Below are 25,991 nucleotides of genomic sequence, written 5' to 3'. Positions count from 1 at the left end.
TCAACTATCTATCAAAAAAAAGCTTTGGCAAATTGGTAAGACAAATTGAGAAGTCTCCTGACCTTTGATTAACTCTGGAAATGGTGATCTCTTGTAGTTTACAGATTATCAGAGTTACGTCACACATCGCTGCTTAATGGATAATCCAACCCTTGAGAGATCAATCGCACTGTTTAATGGCATTTCCCAGTGGCTGCAGCTGATGGTTCTGAGCAAGCAGACACCTGTGCAAAGGGCTGAAGTCATCACTAAGTTCATTAATGTGGCCCAGGTGAGTAACAGGTAGCAACAAGGCTTGTGGTTATATTGGTTTCACAATCTCCACAGTGTGCGCCTCATTCAGCACCTATCGGGAAGTATTGGAGTGGGGCACAGAAGCAAGGCTGGGACTACTGCATTCCTGAAGGAAAAACTGATAAACATTTAGGATGCAGTAGGGCGAGCTAGGCACGGCAGGGACCTGGGTTCGAATCCCGGCTTGCGTCACTATATGTGCGGAGTCTGCGTGTTCTCCCCGTGTCTGCGTGGGTTTCCTCCTGGCGCTCCGGTTTCTTCCCACAGTCTGAAAGACGTGCTGGTTCGGTGCATTGGTCATGCTAAATTCTCCCTCAGTGTACCTGAACAGGTGCCGGAGTGTGGCGACTAGGGGATTTCCATAGTAACTTCATTGCAGTGTTAATCATAGAAATCATAGAAACCCTACAGTGCAGAAGGAGGCCATTCGGCCCATTGAGTCTGCACCGACCACAATCCCACCCAGGCCCTACCCCCACATATTTTACCCGCTAATCCCTCTAACCTACGCATCCCAGGACTCTAAGGGGCAATTTTTTTAACCTGGCCAATCAACCTAACCCGCACATCTTTGGAAGCTTACTTGTGACACTAACAAATAAACTTTAACTTTAAACTTTATAGATATCTCCAGGAGAGAGTTGGCACAGGCCTCATGGACTGAATGGCCTCCTTTGTGTGGTTGTAGTAGAGGTTTTCCTACCCAAGAAGAAGTAGCTAATCTCTATCTCAATCCACGGGTACATTGTTTGAAAATTTATCACCTATGGGGAAGCAGTGCGGGCCTCAAAAATTGTTCTGCAAACTAGTTGCCATCTTGACGATTTTTCCATAGTCCAGAACCGTTCTGCAGTTGATATGGAAAGCCTGCGAGGATCCAACAGTTTCAGCAAATGTCGCAGCAAAACTCACACGGAGCGTCACAAAACAGACAATGTTAGACACTGTGCGCGAGCTTAGAGGACTCAGAGGAACTGATTGAAGATGTGGTTGAAGAAATCAGTTTTGAGGAGATTTCTGAAGTTGGAGAGCATTGGCAGTGGGAGTTTGAGGAGGGGACAAAACGGAGGAAACCTCTGCCAGCCATGCTGGGGAGGAGAATCTAGACTGAAGAGGAAGTACGCTCTGACAGGGCTTGATGGGATAGCTAAGATACGCTAATCTTTGGAGGGATTTCTAAGTGAGGATGAAGGTTTTGAATTCAGTGCATTTGGGAACCAGGGGAGGTCAAGCAAGCAGTTGGTGATAGATGAGTATGATTTACAGATAGGTCACAAGTGGCAGTACGATTTGGTGTTTTCTGAGCTCCAGAAGTCCGAGAGGAAATGTTGTTGCTGGAGGTGGTAAGCTGTGTCTCCACAGAGGCCAGGCTGACTTGGGATGGAGGTGGAAATGGGCTGCCTTACTGAAGTAATCAACAGGGGTCTTGTCTGCTGGCTTGTGCCCCGCGGCGCCTCTTTCCGAGAGGGCCTGCCAAAGGAGGCTCTAAAATCCTAGGCCCAGAGAGCAGTGGTGAACAGAGCTGTGGCAATTTGTACATTCACGGAATCTGCCCAACTCACCCTGCCTCCTGAAATGAACTTTATGGGTGGGATTTTATGGCCTTGTTCGTCTCGAAACCGTAAAATCCCGCCCGAGGTCAACGGACCTTTCCATTGTCCGCCCCCTCGCCTGATCCGATTCCCACGGTGGGCGGGACGGTAAAATTCCGGCCTATATATTTTCTCTCGGGGATTATTCAGTAAAAATGCAGAGTGAACCTATTCAACATCACATTGCTTACGTTCAGTGACTTTCCTTGGCTGTGCAAGAACCATTCTGTTCCCTGGGGATTATTTAACTTTCCATCTCCTACGTAACAAAGTACTTCTCCATCTGTTTGGAGAATCTTGACTTCACATGTCAATGAATATTTTATCAAAAGGGAAAGGTCAAATCCTGGACTAAAACGTGCATTACCTCAGCAAGTGGTTGCTGAAATGCTGGGGCTAAAGTTACCCCAAATAAATAGGGCAGGAGATAGCTGGAGGTTCTGTGGGCCAAGACTTTCTTTCCCAGATATTGCCCCTTTCCCAAATTCCACAGAAAGAGTCTGTTCAATACTCCAGCTAGGCAGCCCGCACCTCTGAAGGCCCAAGGCTGCTCTGACAAAGTGGCAATTTGCCCTTCAGAGGGACGCTACCAAGGCCCTTATCCGGTAAAGACGTAGCTCATGGAACATGTCCTTTATACTGGCCAGTAATGTCCTCCAGAATTGATCTTAATTTTGTAATGTTTCCAGAATTTCCTGCTTCATAGAATCCCTACAGTGCAGAAGGAGGCCATTTGACCCATTGAGTCTGCACCGACAACAATCCCATCCAGGCCCTATCTTTGTAACCCCAGACCTGTTCCCCATAACCCCAAGTATTTACCGTGCTAATCCCCCTAACCTACACATCTTGGAACACTAAGGGGCAATTTAGCATGGCCAATCCATCTAACCCGCACATCTTCGGAGTGCGGGAGGAAACCGAAGCACCCGCGGAAACCCACGCAGACACAGGGAGAATGTGCAAACTCCACACAGACAGTCACCCCAAGGCTGGAATTGAACCCGGGTCTCTGGTGCTGTGAGGCAGCAGTGCTTGCCACTGTGTCGCCCAGGTCAACAGACCTGCCCACTGTCCGCTCCTTGCCTGCTCCAATTCCCGTGGTGGGCGGGGTGGTAAAATTCCAGCCTATGTCTTTATTTGTCACAAAATATTGACTGACTGATATCTGTTGAGCCTGAGGATTGAGGATTAAGAAGCAACTCATCAAGGCTCCTTTGACAGCACCTCCCAACCCCCTGACCTCTGCCAACCACAAGGACAAGGGCAGCAGACGCAGGGGAATGCCACCATCTGCAACTTCCCCTCTGAGCCACACACCATCCTGACTTGGAATTCTATTCCTGATCCCTCACTCTCGTTGGGATGAAATCCTGGAAACCCCTTCCCAATGGCACTGTAGGTGAATTCACAGCAGTTTGAGAAGGCAGTTCACCACCACCTTCTCAAGGGCAATTAGGAATGGACAACAAGTGTTGACATTGCTCGCGATGCCCACAAGTCATGAATGAATAAAGGAAAAGTATTATATAAGCATCGAGGGTTCATAGATATTAATTGGCATGAGGGATGTTAAACTATGATGAAGGTTAAGCAGATATCAAGCTGTTCAGTTTGCTTTTTTTTTTCAGGGAAGATAAGGGAACTTTTGTATTCCATAAAATCAGAAATCCACATGTACTTGGCCAGAGGAACAGAACCCATAACGGAATAATCTGTTCTTAGATCAGAGGGTTTGATTTGGTTTGATTTATTATTGTCACATGTATTAGTATACAGTGAAAAGTATTGTTTCTTGCGCACTACACAGACAAAACACACCGTTCATAGAGAAGAAAAGGAGAGGGTGCAGAATGTAGTATTACATTCATAGCTAGGGTGTAGAGAAAGATCAACTTAATGCAAGGTAGGTTCATTCAAAAGTCTGACAGCAGCAGAGAAGAAGCTGTTCTTGAGTCTGTTGGTACGTGACCTCAGACTTTTATATCTTTTTCCCAATGGAAGAAGGTGGGAAGAGAGAATGTCCGGGGTGCGTGGGGTCCTTGATTATGCTGGCTGCTTTTCCGAGGCAATGGGAAATGTAGACCGAATCAATGGATGGGAGGCTGGTTTGCATGATGGATTGGGCTACATTCACACCCTTTTGTAGTTTCTTGCGGTCTTGGGCAGAGCAGGAGCCATACCAAATTGTGGTACAACCAGAAACGATGCTTTCTATGGTGCATCTGTGCTGCTGATTCTGTCGAGATGCTTGAACTTATGGAGGAATGTGGACAGTTTTACAGATTTTAAGTGGGTTTAAACAGAGGTAGTCATGATGTGGAGATGACGGCGTTGGACTGGGGTAAACGCAGTAAGAAGTCTCTCAACACCAGGTTAAAGTCCAATAGGTTTATTTGGTAGCAAAAGCCACTAGCTTTCGGAGTGCTTGCTGCTCCTTCGTCAGGTGAGTGGGAGTTCTATTCACAAACAGGGCATATAAAGACACAAACTCAATTTACAAAATGATGGTTGGAATGCGAATCTTTATAGGTAATCAAGTCTTTAAGATACAGACAATGTGAGTGGAGAGAGCGTTCATCACAGGTTAAAGAGATGTGTATTGTCTCCAGACAGGACAGTTAGTGAGATTTTGCACGCCCAGGCAAGTCGTGGGGGGTCACAGATAATGTGACATGAACCCAAGATCCCGGTTGAGGCCTTCCTCATGTGTGCGGAACTTGGCTATCAGTCTCTGCTCTGCGACTGTGCGTCTCACTAACTGTCCTGTCTGGAGACAGTACACATCTCTTTAACCTGTGATTAATGCTCTCTCCACTCACATTGTCTGTACCTTTAAGACTAAAGACTCGCATTCCAACCATTATTTTGTAAATTGAGTTTGTGTCTTTATATGCCCTGTTTGTGACCAGAACTCCCACTTACCTGACGAAGGAGCAGTGCTCCGAAAGCGAATGGCATTTGCTACCAAATAAACCTGTTGGACTTTAACCTGGTGTTGTTAAAACTCTTACTGAGTTTAAACAGAGGTAGTCATGATGTGGAGATGCCGGCGTTGGACTGGGGTAAACACAGTAAGAAGTTTAACAACACCAGGTTAAAGTCCAACAGGTTTATTTGGGAGCAAAAGCCACACAAGCTTTCGGAGCTCCAAGCCCCTTCTCACCTGAAGAAGGGGCTTGCAGCTCCGAAAGCTTGTGTGGCTTTTGCTACCAAATAAACCTGTTGGACTTTAACCTGGTGCTGTTAAACTTCTTACTGTTTAAACAGAGGGTCAGGGATACACGACTGAATGAAACTTTGGACAGCGAGGAGGAGAATGCTTTGAAAGAGTGAGTTGTGGAGATGTGGAATGCACTCACGGAGCTGGCAATTGAAACAATGACCATCTCAATTTTTAAGAATAGATTCTATTAATAGCTGAAGGAAAGGCAGTTAAAAGGTGACGGGAACAGGGTAGGTCATGCGGTTAGAGCTGCGGCATGCGTGGAAGTTAAACATTAAACTGGATCTTGTTTGCGTGGAGTAATCTCTATCTAGTATATGAACTCCAGGTGAAGCAGCCTTGGTGGATGGAATAGTATTTTCTGACTTTCTATGTACTTTTTCTGGGATTTGAATATAACAAAGTATTAATTATATATTGTGGCTGTTCATGTATAGCCAATAAAGCACGCACAAAAGTAAATAAACCTCTGTAGTCATTAGGTCTTCTGTTGGAAAAATATAATGTGGGATTTTCCGGTCTTGTTCGTCCCAAAATTGGAGAATCCTGCCTGAGGTCAATGAACCCTTGTGTTGTCTGTCCCTGCACCCCCCGCCCCCCCACTACGATCCCCGTGGTGGGCGGGATGAGAGAATTCCCCCCATAATGTTACAACTGCAATAAAATGCACCCTAATTAATAAGTAGGACGTTTATCTGGTTACATTTGTTGATGGAACAACACACTGGATTATGTGGCAGCCGTGTTGTGAGATAAGATTGGGTGAGGAAAGTTGTGGTTTCTTATCTGACCTTTGGCTGAACAGTTAGTGGAGTATTCCTTTATTTGTTTGTTCTCGGGCGTTTCCTGTCTTTTCTCCTCTGCTTTGTGTTACGTAGCAGGAAACGGGCCCGGGATAAGGAAATGGGAAGAAGTGACACAGATAGGGATGAGTAATACATGTTGGAGTGGTTTGAATTGAAAGTCCTCAAGCAAAGCTTTCCTGGTAGAGGGTGTGTTAGACGCAGGAGTTTGGGCAGGCTCTCTGAACCCCTGGCCAGATGAATGGGAGGGAGAATTCTCCGGCTTCCCAGCTGCGGATTTCTCGGCGGCGGGAGATAGCATGCTGTTCGCTGGAGGTGGGATTTTCTGTTCGCGATGCTGTCAGTGGGATTTCCCACCCCACAGTGCGGAGAAACCCGCGGGAGGGATGCGCTGCCGGCGAGACTGGAGAATCCCACTGGCATGAACGTCCGGAGAATTCCTCCCGAATGCCTGGCCTGAGAAGAAAGCTTGTCAGAACACAAGGCAAATGAATATCTTGGCCGGGTTACCCTTCCTCTCCTATCGGGCAACTTAATATCTACATGAAGAGTGTAAATAATTCATGAATTAATACACCCTGTGGAAGGGCAGCTGCTTTAGACCTCCAAGGAAGTTAGTGCTCAGAACTCTTTGCTATCACTCTAGCACAGGTGGCCCTGGGTTCAAATCCCACTTCAGCAGGAAACAGCCATCGAAGAAATGTTCGAGTCCTGGCCTGTCTGTCACGTTGTTAATCAGTCTACAAATCTCTCCACTATTTCACACTGCCCTTTAAGGGAAACTGTGCCCAGTTAAACAAATGGTCCCAATCCTTCAGACATATGACTGTGCCACATCACCAAAGTATCGACACTGACCGGGGTGCCTGATTCAAAGCTTCATTGACATCCCAAGTTGGAAATTTGGGCTGCAGTTTTCCGGCCATTCCCGGCGGTGGGATCTTCCAGTCCCGCTGACGGTGACCCCCGTCACGGGTTTCCTGGTGGGAGGGGGGGTGGGGTGCGGAGAGGGGGGAGGGATACAATGGGAAACCCACCAGCCAATGGCAGGCTGCCTCTGCGGCGGTGAAGCCAGCCACAGGGGGTGGGAGGGGGTGGGGAATCCTGCCGTTTAGGTTTACATATGTGAATGCCATGAGGCTCCAAAAGAGTGAACCTAAAAAGGCAGTTATTATATTTGAGGTCTGATATTGAGATTAATAATAGGCCACAATGTCAGTGGTAGTAAACTAACTGGAACAGTTTATTAACATGTCTTTATCCTAGCACAGTCATAGAATCCCTACAGTGCAGAAGGAGGTCATTCGGCCCATCAAGTCCGTACTGACCACAATCCCACCCAGGCCCTTTTTACCACAACCCTATGCATTTACCCTGCTAATCCCCCTGACACTAGGGTCAATTTAGCACGGCCAATCAACCTAACCCACATATCTTTGGACTGTGGGAGGAAACCGGAGCACCCGGAGGAAACCCACACAGACATGGGGAGAATGTGTAAACTCCAAACAGACAGTGACCCGAGGCCAGAATTGAACCTGGGACCCTGGTGCTGTGAGGCAGCAGTGCTAACCACTGTGCCGCCCAGTCAGCACAAGAGTGACTCCACCCAGGGTGGAGCTTGAGTTCCAGGTCACCTGAGCCAATTCTCTTAAAGGTACATGCCCCAACAAGTAGCAATACATAGAAATAGATAGAATCCTACAGTGCAGAAGGAGGCCATTCAGCCCATCGAATATGCACTGACCCCAATCCCACCCAGGCACTATCCCCATAACCCCATACCCTAGCTAGCCTCCCTGACACTAACGGGCAATTTAGCATGGCCAATCCACCCAGCCCGCGCATCTTTGGGCTGTGGGGAGAAATCAGAGCACCCGGAGGAAACCCGCGCAGGCACGAGGAGAATGTGCAAACTCCACACAGACAGTGACCCAAGCCGGGAATCAAACCTGGGTCCCTGGCGCTGTGAAGCAGCAGTGCTTGCCACTGTGCCGCCCCTATAGTAGGAATTCCCTGACTTTCCTAAATTTTCAGTTGAGACATTGAAACACAAGGGACGGGATTACCCAGCTTCGTTCGAGGGAGACCGGAAAATCCCACCTGAGTCAATGGACATTTCCATTGTCCGCCCCTCCCCGCTCCGATTCTGTGGCCGGGGGGGGGGGGGCAGTAGAATTCCGCAGAGGAGTTGTCATGGTAACAGAGGCAGTGTGGAGTAGCTCGCAGTGTTTACTGTCAGTTAGCTGGCTATGTACAGGCCGTCCCAGGAAAATATCAAACTGTAGCCAGCGGCTGAAAACAAAATGGCCCAGCAAAAGCTGTGGGGTCAAAATATGTGTTTAATGACCCGTGAAGATAAGGGGCTGGGTTTTCCTGCAGGCTTCGGGGCTCTGACATCAGAACCAAACGGGGGTTCCTGAGCCTGCCTTACCATCAGCGAGATTGGCTGCTCAGCCTCCTGATTGGCCACTTCCATGTTTGGCATCTTATTAATGATGGGGTGTTGATGTCAAGAACTACTTCCTTTCTGGAGCGGAGTGGCCTATGTTCCTGCTGCTCTGTTGCTGCATTCCCATGTTCCTGTTTTAAATTCGGAATCATAGAATCCTACAGTGCAGAAGGAGGCCATTCGGCCCATCGAGTCAGCACTGACCACAAACCCACCCAGGCCCTAACCCCATGCATTTACCCTAGCTAGTCCCCCTGACACTAAGGCACGGTAGCACAGTGGTTAGCACTGCTGCTTCACAGCTCCAGGGACCTGGGTTCGATTCCCGGGTTAGGTTGATTGGGCCATGCTAAAATTGCCCCTTAGTGCCCTGAGATGTGTAGGTTAGAGGGATTAGCAGGTAAATGTGTAGGGATATGGGGGTAGGGCCTGGGTGGGATTGTGGTCGGTGCAGACTCGATGGGCCGAATGGCCTCCTTCTGCACTGTAGGGTTTCTATGATTCTAAGGGGCAATTTAGCGTGGCCAATCCACCTAATCTGCACATCTTTGGAGTGTGGGAGGAAACCGGAGCACCCGGAGGAAACCCATGCAGACATGGGGAGAATGTGCAAACTCCACACAGACAGTGACCCAAGCCAGGAATCAAACCCAGGTCCTTGTCGCTGTGAGGCAGCAGTGCTAAGCACTGTGCCACCGTGCCGCCTATGGAATCCATGAACCCTATTTCTCAGCATGGTCTGTGCGGCACATGATCCAGTTCTGCTCAGGGAAATGGGGTCTGGCAGTACCAAGATTCTGTCGTGCTAGGAGCTTCTGGTCTGATACTTGTCCTCTGAATACGCGGCGGATATTAAACTGTGATGGGGGGATGGGGGTACTATACAATTATTGGCCTGTCGCTGTATTTTTTGATGTGATGCGGAGGTGTGGATGCACTGTTACATCTTTCACAAACAGCCTTGTATTTTGCCACATCTATTTCAGAATTTACTCCAACTCCAGAATTTCAATACCTTAATGGCTGTTGTGGGAGGCTTAAGCCACAGTGCCATTTCCCGCCTAAAGGAAACTTGCTCACATCTTGCTCCTGAAGTTACAAAGGTAAAGTAACAAGTCTCATAAAAATACAAGAAAGAATGGGGAAGAGGTAACCGCGTGGCCCATCCCTTCTGTCGGAGTCGGGTCTGGTACATGTAGAGTTAACGTCAGACTGAGCACCATACGTGAGAAGGCACATGAGCCAGGGTCAGCCTTGAGATGGATAGACTTGGGCTCGAGTCAGCTCCATACTTTCTACTGTAACAATGTATGTAAGTAGGGCGGCACAGTAGTTAGCACTGCTGCCTCACAGTGCCAGGGACTTGGGTTCGATTCCCGGCTTGGGTCACTGTGTGGAGTCTGCATGTTCTCCCCGTGTCTGCGAGGGTTTCCTTCAGGTGCTCCAGTTTCCTCCCACAGTCCGAAAGATGTGCTGGTTAGGTGCATTGGGCCATGCTAAATTCTCCCTCAGTGTACCCGAACAGGCCCCGGAGTGTGGCAATGAGGGGATTTTCACAGTAACTTCATTGCAGAGTTAATGTAAGCCTATTTGTGACTCTAATAAACTTAAACTTAGATGGTTATGATTTGTTAGTGTAGACTTGCTGTTAACATACTTTGGGCTACAAAGCCTTCTCATGGGGGCGAATTGAACCATCCCGCTCGCTATGGGAATGGGAGCGGAAAAGGGGAGGACCATGGAAAGGTCTGTTGACCTCGGGCGGGATTTTCTGGTTTCGGGGCGAGTGAGGCTGGAAAACCTGCCCATGTAGTTTGAAGCAGAATTCTTCACCCTCGATGGCCCGCCATCTGTCCTCGAATGGTTTGTGCCAACCCCAATTAACCTCCCGACTGTTATTTGGTACAAATTCTTCCTTGGATACTCTCTTAAGTTTTGAAGTTTGCTCACACTGGTAACTAGGTATCTGGTTACATGGTCACTGGGGGTGTGACTATAGGGTTTTGTTATATTTACTGGGTATCTTGATTTTACCTCACATTTCCATGTGTCCTTCCCCAATCTCCCCCAAGGAAGACTGGCATGGTGGCACGGTGATTAGCGGTGCTCTGGTTTCCTCCCACAGCCCAAAGATGTGCGGGTTAGGTGCCTTGGCCATGTTAAATTGCCCCTTAGTGTCAGGGGGACTAGCTAGGGTAAATACATAGGGTTACAGGGATAGGGCCTGGGTGGGATTGATGTCAGTGCAGGCTCAATGGGCCGAAAGGCCTCCTTCTGCACTGTAGGGATTCTATGGGTGCGATTTTTATGGCCATGCTCACCCCAAAACCGGAAAATCCCACTCCGATTTCCATGGCGGGCGGAATGAGAAAATTCACCCCCTTATCACAAACTGAGGCCAGACTTAATCCACAAATTGGTTGAATTACAATTGTAAGCTGAAAGAATGGGTAAAGATTTGAAGTAGCTCTTGTCACAATACAAGAAGACCTCTTTCGTAACAAATATGAGAGCAAATTATGGCCATTTATCAGGTTAAAAAAAATGCTTTTCTTGGACAGTGTTTCTCTGGAAGCTGGGCCACTGTCTAAGCCCAGAAAGGCTTTGATCTTAAAGTACATTTGCCTCCTGTCTGTCTCACTTAGCAGTCTTTGTTGGAATTGATCTGAACACGTTTCCCTTTTTGTTTATTGCTCCTGAGCACAGGCAGTTAAGGGAAACCAACTTCATTTCTTCTTTATACAGGAGTTTGCCACCTGACATATCAGTTAAAGTGGTTCCTGTCCAATGGTGAGGAAGCCAGCTCGGATCACTTTGGTGTGTGGCACGGTGGCACAGTGATCAGCACTGCTGCCTCACAGCGCCAGGGACCTGGATTTGATTCCCGGCTTGGGAATCACTGTCTGTGTGGAGTCTGCACATTCTCCCCGTGTCTGTGTGGGTTTCCTCCGGGTGCTCCGGTTTCCTCCCACAGTCCGAAAGATGTGCGGGTTAGGTGCGTTGGCCGTGCTAAATTCTCCCTCAGTGCGCCGGAGTGTGGCGACAAGGGGATTTTCACTTCATTACAGTAAGCCTACCTGTGACACTAATAAATAAACTTTAAATTTATGTTGTTTATACATGAACTTGTTCACTCATTTATTATTCAAAGTGTTTAAAATATTTAATCGGCTCCTTTCCACTGCTTTCAGGAGGAGTTGGACGGATTTTTAATTGGTAATGTGTTGAAGGGTTATGGAGGGAAGGCAGGAAAATGGGGATGAGGAGCATATCAGCCATGGCAGAGCAGACTCGATGGGCCGAATGGCTAATTCTGCTCCTATATCTTTTGAACCTGTATTTGTATACCTAATGGAAGCAGCCGAAATGAGATAACGGTTTCTCAATTGTCCAGAATGTACCCGAATATAATACCCTGCTCTGTTCATGTTGACATACAAAAATCTTGTTGTATCCACATTTACGGAAACGCTGGAAATGTTTCAATAAAGTATCAATATGTTTCAGTTTGTGTCCAGCAAACGGTCAAGCTATTTAAAATGGAAAAGTTCCGTCTTGATTTAATGTGGCTTCTGAATTTGGAGATTTTTCTTCCCATTATTGCCTCTGTTTTCTTCACTAGGTCTGGAATGAAATGACTGAACTGGTATCTTCCAATGGAAACTACTGCAACTACCGAAAGGCCTTTGCCGAGTGTGAGGGCTTCAAGATTCCCATTCTGGGAGTTCACTTGAAAGACCTGATTGCTGTCCATGTAGCTTTCCCAGACTGGATAGATGATAATAAAGTGAACATTGTTAAAATGCAGCAATTGTATGTGACATTTAATGAACTGGTATCACTTCAGGATGCAAATCCTCATTTAGAACCAAATATGGATTTAATACACCTCTTGACGGTAAGTTTGCATCAGTTAAGATTGTCTCTCTGTATGTATGTGTGTATGAGTGGGTGGTTGGTTTAACTCAGGTGTCTGGACGGCTGGTTAGTGATGCAGAGCGACGTCGACAGCGCGGGTTCGTTTCCCCAAGGGGCTGAGGTTATCCATGAAGGCCCCGCCTTCTCAACCTTTCCCTCTGCCTGAGGTGTGGTGATCCTCAGGTTAAATCGCCACCTGTCAGCTCTCCCCCCTCAAAGGGGAGAGCAGCCTATGATCATCAACTTTACCTTTATGCACGTGTGTGTGTGTGGATAGAGGTGTATATATTTGTGTGTACATGTGTATACATATGTGTATTTGTGAGTATATGTGTGTGTATGTATACATATCTTTGTGTGTGTATATGTATATGTGTGTATGTATGCGTATGGATATGTACAGTAAGAAGTTTAACAACACCAGGTTAAAGTCCAACAGGTTTATTTGGTAGCAAAAGCCACACAAGCTTTCGGAGCTGCAAGCCCCTTCTTCAGGTGAGTGGGAACTCACCTGAAGAAGGGGCTTGCAGCTCCGAAAGCTTGTGTGGCTTTTGCTACCAAATAAACCTGTTGGACTTTAACCTGGTGTTGTTAAACTTCTTACTGTGTTTACCCCAGTCCAACGCCGGCATCTCCACATTATGTATATGTATACATGTGTGTGTGTGTGTGTGTGTGTGTGTGTACACCTATCTTTGTGTATATGCATATGTACATGTGTGTATATATGTATGTATACATGTGTATCTTTGTGTATGTGTGTATCTTTGTGTATATATGTATGTATACATGTGTATCTTTGTGTATATATGTATGTATACATGTGTATGTGTGTATCTTTGTGTATATATATATGTATACATGTGTATGTGTGTATCTGTGTGTATGTGTGTATCTGTGTGTATATGTATGTGTGCATGTATTCATATCTGTGTACGTTGTGTATGTGTATCTGTACAATTGTAAATATGGGACTAGTATATTTGGCTGTAGGTTTAAGACTATTCTGGATACATTGGGGTTGATTTTCACTATCCCCCACCCTACCGCACTCGCTCCTGAGCAGAATTAGGACGGGAACACTCCATAGGTTGTGGCACTGAACTCACCCCCTCCTGCTCCAGATGTGCCCATCGGGTGGGTACAGGGCGGGTCCAAACCGGAGATTAGGATGATAATACTGTGGGAAGTTTCAGTGATCATCAGAGATCCTTGTGTGTTTTGCACAGCTTTCTCTGGATCTATATTATACAGAGGATGAAATCTATGAATTGTCATTACTCCGAGAACCCAGGAATCCAAAATCGATGGTGAGTAGAGTTTTCATTTTCACGAGCAGCCAAATGGCTCGAAGCACTGCACGGTTAATGAAGTATTGAGCTGTTGTAGTGTCGGAAACGCGGCAGCTAATTTTACTGACTCGCCACTCCCATAAATGGCAACGTGATAATGATCAGATAGTCTGCTTTTATTGTGAATGTTGATTGAGGAATCAATATTGGCCAGGACACTCGGGATAACTGCCCTGCTCTTCATCGTGTCATGGGTTAGCTACATCCAGCTAAGCAGCCAAATGAGGCCCTGGTTTAGGCCTCATAGAATCATAGAATCTCTACAATGCGGAAGGAGGCCATTCGGCCCATTGGGTCTGCACCGACCACAATCCCACCCAGCCCCTATTGCCATAACCCCATGCATTTACCCCGCTAATCTCCCTGACACTAAGGGCAATTTAGCGCGGCCAATCAACCTAACCCTCCACATCTTTGGACTGTGGGAGGAAATTGGAGCACCCGGAGGAAACCCACGCAGACACGGGGAGAACGTGCAGACTCTGTACAGACAGTGACCCAAGCTGGGAATCGAACCCAGGTCCCTGGCGCTGTGAGGCAGCAGTGCTAACCACTGTGCCAGCATGTGTTCTTGAGTCGGTTGGTATGAGGTCTCAGACTTTTGTATCTTTTTCCAAAAGGAAGGAGGCAAAAGAGAGAAGGTCCGGGGTGCATGGGGTCTTTGATTATGCTGGCTGTTTTTCCGAGGCAGCGGGAAATGTCCAGGAACAAGCCAACCCTGGGGCAGGCTAACAGGAACTTCAGATTAGGGATCTATCTGTCCCCTCCACCCACTTACAATTCCTGGTAATAGCGGTGTAGTAACTTCAAAGGCAACTTGTTATGGCTTCAGTTTATAAAGGGATTACTGCCAACAATATTCATATACACACACAAACACGGATCAGACAGAACTGTAAAACACGTTGACACTCCTCTGTTCCTTGGCTCCAACTGAAATTCCTCCCCGACCCAGGATGCGTGCCCTTGTACCCGATTGACTCGTCTTCCAGCACTGCCTCTCCACAGGGTACGGATCGATCACATGGCCCCTGGGATCACCCCCTTAACGGGGCCATGCCGCCACAAGTGGAAATCTTGTGCAGCTGCCTTGCAGTCATTTCCTGGAGCTATGCTAATCCCACATTGTGGGCGGCACGGTGGCACAGTGGTTAGCACTGCTGCTTCACAGTGTCAGGGACCCGGGTTCAATTCCCGGCTTGGGTCACTGTCTGTGCGGAGTTTGCAGGTGCTCCATGTGTCTGCGTGGGTTTTCTCCCGGGTGCTCCGGTTTCCTCCCACAGTCCGAAAGATGTGCGGGTTAGGTGGGTTGGCCATGCTAAATTGCCCTTTAATGTCAAGGGGACTAGCTAGGGTTGCGGGGATTGGGCCTGGATGGGATTGTGGTCAGTGCAGACTCGGTGGGCTGAATGGCCTCCTTCTGCACTGTAGGGATTCTATGATTCACTCACAGGGATCTCGTTAAGGTTGATGAATGGTTCGAACAAAATTTGTTTTTTAATTAAAAAGCTGACTGTCTTGCTCACTCTTAGCGTAGGTAGAGCAGAGTGTCTCACGCATCCGGAATAAAAACTACAACATGCAGGAAATACTCAGCAGCTCTGGCAGCGTCTGTGGAGAGGGGAACAGAGAGTTTCGGGTCAATAGCGTGTTTTACTGCACTGAAAGCTTTCTGTTGTGTCGGCACCATTGACAGAGTTGAATGATATAAGAGTGAGCACAGTTAGAAGGGGAAGGGAGTTAGGTGTACGAGGGAGAAAGGAATAAAGGGATATGTCATGTCAGCTGAGGGTGAGATGCAGCAAGGAGGGAGGAGAGTTGCGTGGAGCAAAATACTATTGTGGAACACCCTGACTCTGTGCTGGAGCACTGCTGCCTCAGGGACCTGGGTTCAATTCCGGCCTCGGGTCACTGTCTGTGTGGAGTTTGCACATTCTCGCCGTGTCTGCGTGGGTTTCCTCCGGGTGCTGCGGTTTCCTCCCACACTCCAAAGATGTGAGGGTTGGGGGATTGGCCATGCTAAATTGTCCCTTAGTGTCAGGGAGAATAGCAGGGTAAATATGTGGGGTTACGGGATAGGGTGGGATTGTGGTCGGTGCAGACTCGATGGGCCAAATGGCCTCCTTCTGCACTGTAGGGATTCTATGAAACACTATATAACACACTTATTGCGTAATGCATTGGGATGAATTTGGGATATGCCAGAGAAAGTGGTGGAGTAAGGTACAATGGCAACATTTAATAAGTATTTGGATACTTATGGGGGGGGAAAGGATTAGAGGGATTTGGGCCAAATGTGGGCAATTGGGGCTGGCTGGGAGGCATGGACTGATTGGGCCGAAGGGCCTGTTTTCGTGCTGTATTGCTCTATGACTATGAATGTATATTGCGTTTGCAGCCAAGCACCCCAACCACCCCAAACAAACACGTGGCACTTGCGGATTGGGCACCTGGACTGACCCCGAAGCCAGATCCCACCGTCATCAATAAACACATTCGCAAGATGGTCGATGTAAGTGTAATTAAAAGAAAACCGTTTCAGGAAAACTCTCGTACCTTGTGTCGGTTTAAGTGTATGTTTATGTCTAAAATCTCACAGTGTTGGTTTGGATGTGGGATGTATTAACCTGCAGCCGAATAGAATGCAGACGCACAATTTCTTTCTGCGGGTCCGAAGCAGATGCATGGGCGGCACAGTGGTTAGCACTGCTGCCTCGCAGCTCCAGGGACCCGGATTCAATTCCCGGCTTGGGTCACTGTCTGTGCGGAGTCTGTACGTTCTTCCCGTGTCTGCGTGGGTCTCCTCCGGGTGCTCCGGTTTCCTCCCAGTCTAAAGATGTGCGGGTTAGGGGGATTGGCTGTGCTAAATTACGAGGTGGTCATGATGTGGAAATGCGAGATTTCCACTCCGTCTGACGAAGGAGCAGCGCTCCGAAAGCTAGTGGTGTTTGCTACCAAATAAACCTGTTGGACTTTAACCTGGTGTTGTTAGACTCCTTACAGTAAATTACAAGTGTCAGGGGGACTAGCAGGGTAAATATGTGGGGTTATGGGAATAGGGTCTGGGTGGGATTGTGGTCAGTGCAGACTCGATGGGTCGAATGGCCTTCTGCACTGTAGGGATCCTATGATTCTCTGATCTTTGGACTGTGGGAGGAAACCGGAGCACCCGGAGGAAACCCATGCAGATATGGGGGGAGTGTGCAAACAGACAGTTACAGGTTGGAATTGAACCCGGGTCCCTGGAGCTGTGAGGCAGCAGTGCTTACCACTGTGCCACCCTGATGGCCCTAGATGTGGATCTTGTGTTTCCAATCTGAGCTGCCACGACCACAGAAACATTGCACTTTGATGCAGTTTAAGGACAGTATCGAACTTCTCCAATGTACGTCTTTGAGACTTTCTCTCAGACTAACCCCATAAAATTCACTTGCCCTCACTGTTTTCATCAGCCAATTTATTAAGGAGCTGGTGCATTTTTACTAGTGTTGTTTTGCTTGATTTGTTTGCTCTTGTTTCTGCTGAAAGCTTATTAGAGTTTTTAGTCTGTATTTAGGAACTATGACCACGATCACGATGGTTACATATCCCAAGAGAACTTTGAAAGCATCACCGCAAACTTCCCATTCTTGGACTCCTTCTGCGTCTTGGATAAAGATCAGTAAGTGCAAGAACTTGGTGGGCAAATTGCCAAAATTATAGATCTTTTTTGCTTTAACTGCTCATGGTCTACGATGTGCTAATCCTTTTGACTTTGTGTGCTCACAGTCCACAGTGATAAGGCTGTTCATAACTATTGATCTTCTCCTATATGACTCTCAACTCCCCTGCCCTGAACCAATATCCTCTGCAAGAGGGTTCTCACTCTCTGTCCTGGCAATACAGCCACTTCTCGACACAAAAGAAAGACACGTTAATTTGATTTGATTTGTTATTGTCACACGTATTGGGATACAATGAAAAGTATTATTTTTTGCGCACTATATAGACAAAGCATTGAGTACATAGAGGGGAAGGAAAGGAGAGGGTGCAGAATACAGTGTTACAGTCACAGCTAGGGTGTAGAGAAAGATCAGCTTAATACGTGATAGGTCCATTCAAAAGTCTTGTGTTAAGCATCCCCTAGAGTTGTCCAGTAGCTGGACTCTGTCATGGTAGTCTCTGCCCTAATTGCCACAGATAAAGACATTGAGCTGAGAAGGCACGCGATTTGGCTGGTCTCTGTTTTACTCAAGCCAGCCAGGCTTTCGATTTCACCTCATCTTTTCCATCCTTCGCTTCCCAAGGTCAGAGTCAGTGACAGTCTCCCAATTGGCAGCGCCAATGCCCGCCATCTTGATATCCTTGTCGCTGAAGCATGGACATCCAGTTGATCGTGACCCAGTAGGCCTGCTTACCATACAGAATGTCTTTGAGCCATTGGCCGTCATCCCTGTCATGTGATACTGCATGATACAATCAGGAAGGACTTAAGTTTTGGACAGACCTTTAGACTTCCTGTAACTTGGATTTGAATCAAACTAAAACCATGCTCCAGCTGTTGGTTGCAAGGTTCCCAAATGGAAAGGTCTGGTAGTAGTGATCTTTTAGAAAATTTATTCGTGGGATATGGTTGTCGCTGGCTGGGCAGCATTTATTGCCCATCCCTCGTTGTCCTTGAGAAGGTGGTGGTGAGCTGCCTTCTTGGATCACTGCAATCCACATGCTGTGGATTGACCCGCAATGCTGTTAGGGAGGGAATTCCAGGATTTTGACCCAGCCACTGCGAAGGAATGGCGATATATTTCCAAGTCAGGATGGTGAGTGGCTGGGAGGGGAACTTGCAGGTGTTCCCATGTCTCTGTCGCCCTTGTCCTTCTAGATGGAAGTGGTCGTGGGTTTGGAAGGTGCTGTCTAAGGATAACCTGCAGCATAACTTGCTGCTAACTTCTCACCGATTGAGACTAAATTGGTGTTCTTGTTCCAAGTGGCCATGTGATGCTGTGAAATGGAAATACTCACTCTGGAGTTTGTTTAAAGTTAGTTTGAAGAGGGAGTCGATGAGGACAATGCTGTTGATGTGATGTACATGGTCTTCCGAAAAGTATTCACAACAGACTTATTAGCAAAGTTATGGAATAAAGGGGACAGTCGCAACTTGGATATGAAATTGGATGAGTAATAGGAAGCAGAGTGATGGTTAATGGATGTTTCTCAGACAGGGGGAGGAATTTTCCTGATGTGTATTAATTAGCTGAAGAAGCAATGGAGACACACGGAGAAATGTTTTAACACGTGGGTGGTTAAAATCGGGAATGCGCTGCCTGAGAGTGTGTTGGAGGCAGGATCAATCGAGGCATTCAAGAAGGAATTGGATTATGATCTGAAAAGCCAGAATGTGCAAGCTTACAGGGAGAAGGTTACATTGAGAGAGCTAGCGCAGATACATTGGGCTAAATGGCCTCTTTCTGTGTTGTAACCATTCTGGGAGTTAGGGTGGCACAGTGGTTTGCACTGCTGCCTCACAGCGCCAGGGACCCGGGTTCGCTTCCGGCCTCGGGTCACTGTCTGTGCGGAGTTTGCACATTCTCCCCGTGTCTGTGTGGGTTTCCTCCGGGTGCTCCAGTTTCCTCCCACAGTCCAAAGATGTGCAGGTTAGGTTGATTGGCCGTGCTAAATTGGCCCTAATGTCATGGGGATTTACAGGGTAAATATATGGGGTTACGGGAATGGGCCTGGGTGGGATTGTGGTCGGTGCAGACTTGATGGGCTGAATGGCCTCCTTCTGCACTGTAGGGATTCTATGAGTTTTTTTCCTGAAATTTGTGAAAGTTATATTTACAAATTGACAGCATTCTTTTCTTTCTTTTCTTCAGTTTATTTAAGTCATAATTCTTCCTTTTGACATTGGTAAGGCCATATTAGGATAACTGTGAACAATTCTGGTTGCCCTGCTATAGGAAGGATGTAATTAAACTGGAAAGGGTGCAAAACATATTTACAAGGATGTTAGCGGGACTGAAAGGTTTGACTTATAAGGAGAGGCTGGAGTTAAAAGGGACCTGAGGGGCAACTTTTTCACACAGGGGGTGCTGCCAGAGGAGGTGGTAGAGGCGGGTACAATTACATTTAAAATATATTTGGACAGGTACATGGATAGGAAAGGTTTAAAGGGATACGGGCCAAACGCAGGCAAATGGGACTAGTTTAGTTTAGGAAACCAGGTCGGCATGGACGAGTTGGGCCGAAGGGTCTGTTTCCGTGCTGTATATCTCTGACTCTTATGGGTGGGATTTTACGGCTCATCCCAAAACTGTAAAATCCCTCCTGAGGTCAATGGACCTGTCCATGGTCCGTCCCTCGCCTGCTCCGATTCCCGTGGCGGGCGGGACAGTAAAATCCCGGCCTTTGACTCTAATTAGTGTTTGGTTATCCAGGATTTGTATGATGATTAAAGACAAACTTCTTCCCCTTCACAGGGATGGCCGTATCAGTAAGGATGAAATGATGGCCTATTTCCTCAGGGCCAATTCTCAGCTGCAATGCAAAATGGGACAGGGTTTTATTCACAACTTCCAAGAGATGACATACCTCAAGCCCACCTTCTGTGAACACTGTGCAGGATTTGTAAGTATCCCCAGTGAGAATGCCCAAAGTACTGTCTGACCAGTAGGAACAACCTCCTGGTTTCTTCTCCAATCTGGGTATTTTCCTTCAGCTGTTTCATTTCCGGAATGCAATTTGTGATCTGAATCGGCTTTCTCAAGTCTGCACTGGGAACTGTGGAGAAATCTAGGCCCAAACTCAGACCTGCCACATCTGGAAAGCTTTGACAAAGGGTCGTCTGGACTCGAAACGTCAGCTCTTTTCTCTCCTTACAGATGCTGCCTGACCTGCTGAGATTTTCCAGCATTTTCTCTTTTGGGTGCTGGTTAGGTGCATTGGCTGTGCTAAATCTTCCCTCGGTGTACCCGAACAGGCGGTTGAGTGTGACGGCCAGGGGATTTTCACTGTAACTTCGTTGTGGTGTTAATGTAAGCCGACTTGTGACACGAATAAATAAATTGTAAACTCTTGACCTCAGGAACTAGTGTGGCACACCATGAAAATGAGGAAATGCTTGCAAGGCAGTTTGTCGTCTCATCTGAGTGAATGGGCAAAAGGAGTGTAAATTGGGAATTCTATGAATCTCATCTATTATACATTTTTATTCATTTGTGGGAAATGGGCGTCGCTGGCTGGGCCAGCATTTATTGCCCATCCCTAGTTGCCGAGGGCAGTTGAGAGTCAACCACGGATACAATTCTGTCCTCAAAATTACCCCACCCCACCCCCACACAACCCGCATCAGCGTGACTAACATTAGGAACTCTGGAATGTAGCTATCATTAAGCAAAGGCGAATTTCCTGCACTGTCCCCTGCAGATTAGACCGCGCTCTTGGTCATCGATCATTCGTCAAATGTCCCAGAAGCAGGATGTATTAGATGAGTGTGTGAGCCAAGCAGACAGGAGCTGATGTAGACATGGAGGAGGAGGCTGGAATTCAAACCCCTCCTTGCTGCTTTCAAGGGATGCTGCCCCTGTCGAAAGTTGTTTACCATTTTCCCCGTTTGTTGGAGGATGTGCTGGCAGAGTCCGTATCGCCACACGTTACAAAGCCATCGCACTTGACCAAGTTGACTAGTTTAGTTTATTTATTATTGTCACAAGTAGGCTTACATTAACACTGCAATGAAGTTACTGTGAAAATCCCCCTAGTCACCACACTCCAGCACCTGTTCGGGTACACTGAGGGAGAATTTAGCATGGCCATTGTCTGTGCGGAGTCTGCACATTCTCCTGTGTCTATGTGGGTTTCCTCCGGGTGCTCCGTTTTCCTCCCACTGTCCAAAGATGTGCGGGTCAGGTCGATTGAACAAAGAAAATTACAGCACAGGGACAGGCCCTTTGGCCCTCCAAGCCTGCACCGACTGGCCATGCTAAATTGCCCCTTAGTGTCAGGGAGACGAGCTAGGGTAAATGCATGGGGTTGTGGCCTGGGTGGGATTGTGGTCGGTGCAGACTCAATGGGCCGATTGGCCTCCTTCTGCACTGTAGGAGTCTATGATGATGATTCAATGCAACCAACCAGCACGTCTTTCGGACTGTGGGAGGAAATGGGAGCACCCGGAGGAAACCCACGCAGACACGGGGAGAACGTGCAGACTCCGCACAGACAGTGATCTAAGTCGGGAATCGAACCCAGGTCCCTGGCGCTGTGAGGCAGCAGCGCTAACCACTGTGCCACCATGCCGTGTTGGTGCGGGGCTCTGACTCATTGCCGGTCATCTTTAGTCTCATATGCAGAATATAACCCTCCGTCAGGGAGCAAAGCAAAACAATAGTCGAGCTGTTTTCACTGTGCATCGGAATGGAAGCAGCTGCACTCTGGTACGAGGCAGGGAGGAAACTTGGATGTGTAAAAGGTGGCCCAGTCATGTTCCCCTGCCTCGCCCAGCCCAACGTGGATACTTCACCGAGATTAGTTTATCAGCTTTTTTTTTGAGTTTTTATTGAATGCGTTGACCCTTTCTGACTTCACCCAGCTGAGAAAGTGAATTTGGAGATCAGCGGGGCACTCGGTGACTGACACAGGTTTGAAACAGTGATTCCCTCCTCTATCTGGCAGGAAGGGTGTTGAGAACAGCTACATCCTGTTTGTGTTGCAACTGGCCCCCGTGCCTTCCTCTTTCATTACTTCACCTTCCTCTGATTTCCTTCCCAAATCACTGACGTTCTTTTGTTCTCTTTACAGCTCTGGGGTCTAATCAAACAGGGATACAAATGTAAAGGTAAATAAGAACTTTGCTCTTTTGTTTCAGGCACCTATTGTGTTCAAGTAGGCAAAGGAAGTTTTGGGGTTGTGGAGCTCAGGGATCTGGGTTCCTCCAACTCAGGCCTTGGTAACCAAGCTACTAAAACTGAACGAGGAAGACAGAATCGCCAGAGCTCCCACTGTCAATATCTTAGCTCCCTTACAATTTCTACAAAAGGTAACGGGGACATGGTCATAGGATTTTTTCATGGGATGTGGGCATTGTTGGCAAGGCCAGCATTTGTTGTCCATCTCGCTGCCCTTGAGAAGGTGGCGAGCTGCCTTCTTGGAATTGCCACAGTCCGTCTGGTGTCGGTCCACCCTACAATGTTGTTAAGACAGTTCCAGGACTTTTATTTAAAGTTTTTAAAAAAAAGTTTATTTATTAGTCACAAGTTGACTTACATTAACACTCCAATGAAGTTACTGTGAAAATCCCCCACTCGCCACACTCCGGCACCTGTTCGGGAACACTGAGGGAGAATTTAGCATGGCCAATGCACCCTAACCAGCACGTCTTTCGGACTGTGAGAGGAAACCGGAGCACCCGGAGGGAAACCCACGCAGACACGGGGATGATGTGCAAACTCCGCATAGACAGTGACCCAAGCCGGGAATTGAGCCCAGGTACCTGCACCGCGAGGCAGCAGTGCTAACCTCTGTGCCACCCCAAGGACAGAGAAGGAATGTTATAGAATCCTGACTGTGCAAAAAGAGTCATTCAGCCCATCGAGTCCTCTCTCCCCCCAGCCCTCTCCCCCACTCTAACCCCACACACACACTTACCATGGCTAATCCATCTAATGTACACATCTTTGGGCACTAAGGAGCAATTTAGCATGGATGATCCACCTAACCAGCATGTCTTTTGGACTGTGGGAGGAAACGGGAGCACCCGGAGGAAACCCACGCAGACACTGGGGGAATATGCAAACTCCACACAGGCAGTCAGCCGAGGGCAGAATTGAACCCGGGTCCCTGGCGCTGTGAGGCAGAAGTGCTAAACACTGTGTCACCGTGTTGATCAAATTCCAAGTCAGGGCAGTCTATGTTTTGGATTGGAACTTGAAGGTGGTGACGTTCTTTTGCGTCAGCTGCTCTTGTCCTTCTGGGCAGGTTTAGAAAGTGCCATCAAAGGATGCTTAGCAAATTGTTGCAGCGCATTTTATGGCTGGTACGGTGGCATGATGCGATTTACCAGATTAATAAAACAGCAAAGAGCATATCTGCATCACTCTCCGGTTTCTCCCCATGTGAAAATCCCAATTTGAAAATCAGTCCTTTGACTGCAAACGCTCATGCAGTAGATACCCACCTTGGATCAGGCTGTACCTTCACCAGCTCAGCCTTAGAACAGGCCGTGTTGGTGAGAATTGAAGGAGAAGGAAAGGTTCCGTTAACATCAGTACTCACCCTCCCCAGGAAAGGAAGCTGTGTCATTTGTAAGATTATCCCAGTCATGTTGCTAAGATGAGCTTGCTGTCATCAAGTATCATGTAAGGCCCTGATATTTCCAGGGAAGGTGTGAGGGAGGCTGGAAATGGCTAAAGGGCCCCTTTGTATGGCAGAATTCTTCAATTTCGAGGCCTCATTACCAACTTTTAGCTGCATTTCCCACCGCTTGCGATGGGGTGAGATGGATAAGGGGGATTTAATATTGAGACTGTTGACAGCAAAAATGCTTCCTCTTTTCTCATTACTCAACGACAGAAGAGGGAGAGGCCGGAATATTCCAGTCTCTCAGGTCCCTCCTCCACTGCCAGTGAGAACGGAGAATTTGGCGCTCAGCCAAATCCCCATTCGCAGCCACGGACGAGGTCGGGGAATCCCAGCCAATATTCAGTTTGTTCGGAGCTTTTTTAAAATTTGGGATGTGGGCATTGCTGGCTGGGCCAGCATTTATTACCCATCCCCGAGGGCATTTCAAGAACCAATCACATTGCTGTGGCTCTGAGGTCACATGTAGGCCAGACCAGGTAAGGACAGCAGATTTCCTTCCCTAAAGGACATTCGTGAATCAAGTGGGTTTTTACAACAATTGACAATGGTTTTCATGGTCATCAATAGATTCTTAATTCCACATTTCTTTATTGAATTCAGATTTCACCATCTACCATGGTGGGATTCAAACTCGGGTTCCCAGAGCATTATCCTGGGTCTCTGGATTGCTAGTCCAGCGACAATACCACAATGCCACCATTTCGCCGTAATTTTGATAAGTAGTAAATATCAATGCCTCTCTGAAAGGGGAGTATTGCCCCTTCCTGTACAGCTTGGAAAAGCTGTTCCTTGCAGCAGAGATATGGGGCGGAATTCCGGAAATTCCCGCCCGATTGTCAGTGGAGTTTCACATTGTCCGCAACCCACCGGCTAAAATTCCAGTGGCGGGCGAGATGGGGGAATCCCGGCCCTGGTTTCCCAATCAGTTCTTCTGCAATACTCAAAGAAAGTTACTTGGGAACTGCCACTCAGTGGTGAATTGCAGCAGGCTGCGCTTTCAATGGAAGTGTGATGTTACCCTGTGGTCGCAGGATGTAAAGCAGGCTGGCTTCCCCATTGCAATGACTTGTCTTTGCCGGAGTCTCAGTGCAGACTAGATGGGCCGAATGGCCTCCTTCTGCACTGTTGGGATTCTAGTCTATGAGTGCTCAGACCCACTGATGGAAAGGAATTGGCAGGCACCATGGTGCCCACCCATTGCCTAAAGAAACACCTCCAAAACTGAAATAAACTGTTTTATTGAAGCAATGTGATGTTGCGATGGTTCAAGGGTTCATGTCATGAATAATTGGCCTCCGGTTGGGGAAAGGGCAAATGAGTTCAGTGCACTCATGGTTCATTCTTGTTATTTAACAACGGGGGGAACACTGTGTAATGCAGTGGTGAAGAGCTGGGCCCAGTCGCATTGGGCTCCTGTGAGCACCGCCTCAGCCACTCTGTGTAACTCTTACCTTTCCCCCCCCCCCTCCTGCAGACTGCGGTGTGAATTGCCATAAGCAATGCAGAGACCTGTTAGTGTTCGCTTGCCGGAAGCTTCGCAAAAGCACCTCCTTGGAGAGCACTTCGCCACCTCCGCACGCCCATGGGTCGCTGCCCAGCAGCCCTGCCACCCTCTCCTGCGGAAACGGTAGGAATGGATTCTTGGAATGTTCGACCGGGAGTACTTGGAAAGGTGCAATACTTGTGATTCATTCCCCTTTCTCCATCCCCTCTTCAGTGGAAGTCATGATGTGGAGTTGCCGGCGTTGGACTGGGGTGGGCACGGTAAGAAGTCTCACAACACCAGGTTAAAGTCCAACAGGTTTATTTGGTATCACGAGCTTTCGGAGCGCTGCTATTTTGTCAGTGACTCACCTGATGAAGGAGCAGCGCTCCGAAAGCTCGTGATTCCAAATAAACTTGTTGGACTTTAACCTGGTGTTGTGAGACTTCTCACTGTGCTCTTCAATGGACTATACCGTGTTATTCTGCTAAATGACGCAGCTATCATTGACTAGCTCCATGTACAAAGGTGCAAAT

General features: G+C 47.7%; 1 protein-coding gene across 9 annotated transcripts in view; it reads left to right on the top strand.

Annotated features, from left to right (window-relative positions):
• Positions 1-25,991, top strand: part of rasgrp3 (RAS guanyl releasing protein 3 (calcium and DAG-regulated)) — a 118,039-nt gene that overhangs the window by 76,305 nt on the left and 15,743 nt on the right. For 4 of the 9 annotated variants that reach the window (XM_078229552.1, XM_078229555.1, XM_078229551.1 and 1 more), the window contains exons 7-15: positions 98-271; positions 9,354-9,470; positions 11,990-12,265; positions 13,515-13,595; positions 16,036-16,149; positions 17,183-17,298; positions 20,096-20,243; positions 22,413-22,449; positions 25,447-25,599. In XM_078229552.1, coding sequence (XP_078085678.1) covers positions 98-271; positions 9,354-9,470; positions 11,990-12,265; positions 13,515-13,595; positions 16,036-16,149; positions 17,183-17,298; positions 20,096-20,243; positions 22,413-22,449; positions 25,447-25,599 — 1,216 coding nt within the window. The remainder of the gene's footprint in view (positions 1-97; positions 272-9,353; positions 9,471-11,989; positions 12,266-13,514; positions 13,596-16,035; positions 16,150-17,182; positions 17,299-20,095; positions 20,244-22,412; positions 22,450-25,446; positions 25,600-25,991) is intronic. The other 5 variants (XM_078229556.1, XM_078229557.1, XM_078229558.1 and 2 more) reach the window with 2 other exon arrangements.

This window comes from Mustelus asterias, chromosome 15, assembly GCF_964213995.1.
Source record: "Mustelus asterias chromosome 15, sMusAst1.hap1.1, whole genome shotgun sequence".
In the NCBI taxonomy this organism is placed as follows: Eukaryota; Metazoa; Chordata; class Chondrichthyes; order Carcharhiniformes; family Triakidae; genus Mustelus; species Mustelus asterias.
Note: the sequence above shows the minus strand (reverse complement) of the source record. Positions and strands in the feature narration are given on the sequence as shown.